General features: G+C 44.4%; 1 protein-coding gene across 1 annotated transcript; it reads right to left on the bottom strand.

Annotated features, from left to right (window-relative positions):
- Positions 1-304: 304 nt before the first annotated feature.
- Positions 305-1,726, bottom strand: LOC136480992 (UPF0481 protein At3g47200-like). The gene has a single exon (XM_066478393.1). It carries the CDS (start codon positions 1,724-1,726, stop codon positions 305-307), a length of 1,422 nt encoding a protein of 473 aa, XP_066334490.1.
- Positions 1,727-3,957: the final 2,231 nt, after the last annotated feature.

Genomic DNA, 3,957 nt, shown 5'->3' with positions numbered 1-3,957 from the left:
TTATTTTATGGCCACTTAGAGCTTCGATACTATAACATTAAGGTAAATATCATTTTTTTTCTCGAAAACTTATGGTAAATGTCATAAGGAGTTATATTATCACATGTATCGTAAATATTTATCAGCTTTATATATATATAAATTTATATACACAAACATGACACATCAGGTCGATGAAAACATGATAGGAGTTGTAAAATACAGGTGAATTAATACAACAATCAAGCATCATAGTATAGCACGAACACAAGACAGAAGGACGATGGATAAGTTTATATATGCGATAGATGAGTGAGTCAGTCGATCACATCTGGTGTTTCTTGAGTGAGTAGAGGGCCTTGAAGATGCCCACCAGCACCCCGACGATGGACAGCACCGTCGCAATGGTCTTGGCGTTGTTGTAGAGGAAGCTGTAGACAGCTATCCATGCACGCCGCTTCTGCCTGTACGTCTCAAGATCCACGATGATTCGAATGTAGGCCTGGCCTGGGTACAGAATCGGGGTGAGGATCTTGAAGAACTCCAGGGTCTGCTGGTCGCCGAAGAAGCCGTGCACCATGTGCTTGACGCGCAGCTCACGCACGTCGTTCTCCTGGTTCATCAGCAGAGACAGGACGGAGAGGTACGAGTTGACGGAGTACTCGTCGGTGGAGCTCGCCTCCGAGCACATCTCGAACGCCGCCATGTTGACGAGCCAGTTAGCAGTGAGGCTATCCACGTACAGCGGCGGCAGGGAGAGCGTGGCGAACAAGGGGCCTTTCATGAGGTTCATATCCGATAGCTTCGTCTTGTTCTCGCTGGCTCTCAGCTTGATGCCCATCTCGGCCAGCTCCGCCGCACTGGTGGATATTGGCACAGCTTTGCCAGAGAAGCCCTCTCCATTATTCCTCTTGACGCAGCCACCGCAAGAGCCACTGCCGCTGCCCACTTTGTAGAAGCGGATGAGGTCAAGGAGATGCAACGGATTGTACCTCTCGTCGATGTCAACCAAAGACAATGGCTCCTGTGAGTCCCGCCACACTCTGCCCTCGAGGCCCCATGAGATCAGTAACGCTATAATTTGTTTCATCTGAAGGCCCTGCAGGCGCATGAAGAACTCCGTCACCGGCCATGGGATCTGGTTCTCGAGCAGCATAATGTCCCTCAGTATGCCCAGCAGGTGCGGCTGCATCATGCTCCTCAGTGGAGAAGCAGCTGTCTCTTCTACTCTACTGCGGAGCATGGTGTCTATGAACTGCACCAGAAAGCAGCCATCGACGAACATCATGGTAGCAAACTCATCAGCAGAAACAGCGGTGCCGGTACCTGCAACGACGACAGCACCGGCGTCGGCGGCAGCGTACCAGCCACGGACATGGCGTGCGATGGGAACCATCTTCTGGTAGGCTGACTCCGTCGTCTCGGGAGCCACCAACCCCTGGAAGAAGAAGTCGACGGCCGTGCGCTTCACTTCCTCCATCGCCTGGAGCTCGGTGAGGCCATGGTAGTAAGGACCAAGCGCCACGGTCCTCGGGGCGATGTAGTCCTTGGCTGCAGCGATCCTTTGTAGGTTGGAAGGAAACCTGAGGATGGACTTGTTCAAGAAGTGAACTCGAATTGCCATGCTCTCCATGGTTCCGCTATCCTGCACTGTGCCGTCTTCGATGGCGTCATGGTCATGGACCACCACCGCGGTTTGAGACAGACGTTGCCTGGCTGGGGTGATGGCACCATAGCCGTCTGCCATTAATGCGTGTGTTTAGATAGCTGAGTTTCAGTTGTTCAGAGATGAGAAATGTGTACACATAATCACATATATATACACACATCAGTTACACACACGATCACATTAGTACCAGTTGCTCGCAAACGATTCCATTATTATAACCAAATGGAAAAAGGGAAAGCTAAATCCGGGGATCAAGGTAAAGCAAAAGGAGATTAAGGAGCTTGTTTCAACAAAACAATTGTGAGAGCTCATGATTGCAGTTTTCACTCTCTTTTTTTTGAATGATTTTTATGAGACTGTCATATTTTCAAAGAAAAAATCCTATTGTGAGCCTCAGTATAATGTTTGGAGCACCTTAGCCTAATACAACGATCCAATCTTTTATCAAGTCATAACAGCTTGTAGTTCCAGAGGCATGTTCACTCTTATGGTCTTTCGGCGGGAATGGAACACCAAGGTGACAGCCCAATATAATGAAACATGCGACTTTAATAAGAGTGTTGATGAGAGGAAACAATGGCGGCTTGAGTGAAGGTAATGATTATAGCACCACATATTCTGAGTTAGCTGCTATTCTTGGCTTTCGTCAAAATGACTTGTCTCGCCACTGGATGCGTACATGATGAGGTGTTGTTACCCAAATCAAAAATCAAGTTCATGTATCCTCCTGATCGCACTAGTGGTTTTTTTGGGAAGGCTGAGGTCTTATACACAAATTACTGTGTTCTGAACAGGATGTTCAGAAAAGACTTTGTTTCTCACAGAGGGGGATAAATCTAGCTAGCCTTCCCAAATACATGAAGATATTGCTTGCTAATATGAGAAAGGGTGCCCCACCGTTCAGTGTCTTTGACTTTGTGTTGGAACAGATAAGAATATTACTAGCTCCCCTCATTAGAATAGTAGTGTCGCTCCGTATATCATGGCATTAGTTGAGTGTCCAACACAATGGATGATTCCGGCTAGCTAGTAACCCGATTGTGCCACCACCACTTGCACCTTCAGGCACCTCAGATACTAGTAGTTCAGAGGCAGCCACACAACAACCACTTGATGACAAAGGGGGAGAAGAAAGGATTAAAGCTTCAAGTTCACATCTTTGGAAAGCCTCAAAATCGTATCTTTGTATTGTTGGTTTGTGAGTTATGAGAGCTGATGAGTTGATTCTTGTATCATGAGAGATGATCTTTATTGTAATACCATTTGTGAGATATCATGTGATATCTTGTAATATATTCCATCTTAACTTGTTGACTCGAGAACATTTATGTCATGAGTGCTATTGTGTATGATGTACATTTAATTTGTGTAAGGATTTTAAATGTTAGTGTGATATGCATGTCTATTTGGCGCAATGCTTATTTCTCATAGTGTATATCATGTCATATTGCAGCACGGTTTATATTGTTGACACACACCTGTTGCACCATGGATCCATTGATATAGGAGGAGCCTTTCATTTGCTTTAATATGTGCAATTGGCATTTGATGCCACATTTATGAAAATTTCATTCATATGAAAGTATAAGGGGGAGTCTCACATATATCATTGAATCCAAAATCTTGAATTTGATATATCATTTGTAAGTTTTAATCAGGGATGTCATCAATCACCAAAAACAGGGAGATTCGAAGTGCATATAGGCCCTAAGGGGGCTTTGGTGGATGAATCACAACATGATTAAGGGACTAATGAATTCCATGAGAATTGCAGGTATTTTGTCTTAGGCATCATTTTTGTGTTTTTAGGTCATTATTGTGAAGCAAATGACATAAATGAGAAATGTGTCCAAGTTCATTGATGAAATGCATGAATGACAAGCATGTCATGAATATAACAAAGAGACATGGTTTGGTGATTATCTATTGGTCTGTAGTACGAAGCTTGGTCATATTTGCAAAGTTGCTAATGGGTTTCATAATTCATGAATTGGCAAGCATGTGTGTCAAGTGAAGATGTGACATAAGTCATTACATACCGGATGGTCCAGCTACATGAAGCTTACTATTTCAAGTTCAAGCAAAAGAGAACAATTCAAAGGAAATTGTTTTCAATGTGTGATTAAAGTTGATTCAAGACAAGATGTGATTTGATGGCTTGATAGGGTGAAGATAGCAAGGAAAGGGCTTTGAGGGACTAAGCGAAGGTGAAGGGCAAGTGACGGCATGTCGACCGGACGACCATGTCTAAGGTGAAGAAGAGAGTACTTGCATTGAGTCGAGGTACTAATCAAGGTCTGAAAAGTCAT

The sequence above is a fragment of the Miscanthus floridulus genome, chromosome 9 (genome assembly GCF_019320115.1).
Source record: "Miscanthus floridulus cultivar M001 chromosome 9, ASM1932011v1, whole genome shotgun sequence".
Taxonomy (NCBI): Eukaryota; Viridiplantae; Streptophyta; class Magnoliopsida; order Poales; family Poaceae; genus Miscanthus; species Miscanthus floridulus.
This window is presented reverse-complemented; position numbering and strand designations above follow the sequence as displayed.

Bases quoted from the DNA above. Each gene is read 5' to 3' on its own strand.
- LOC136480992 (XM_066478393.1), bottom strand. From the start codon at position 1,726: ATGGCAGACGGCTATGGTGCCATCACCCCAGCCAGGCAACGTCTGTCT.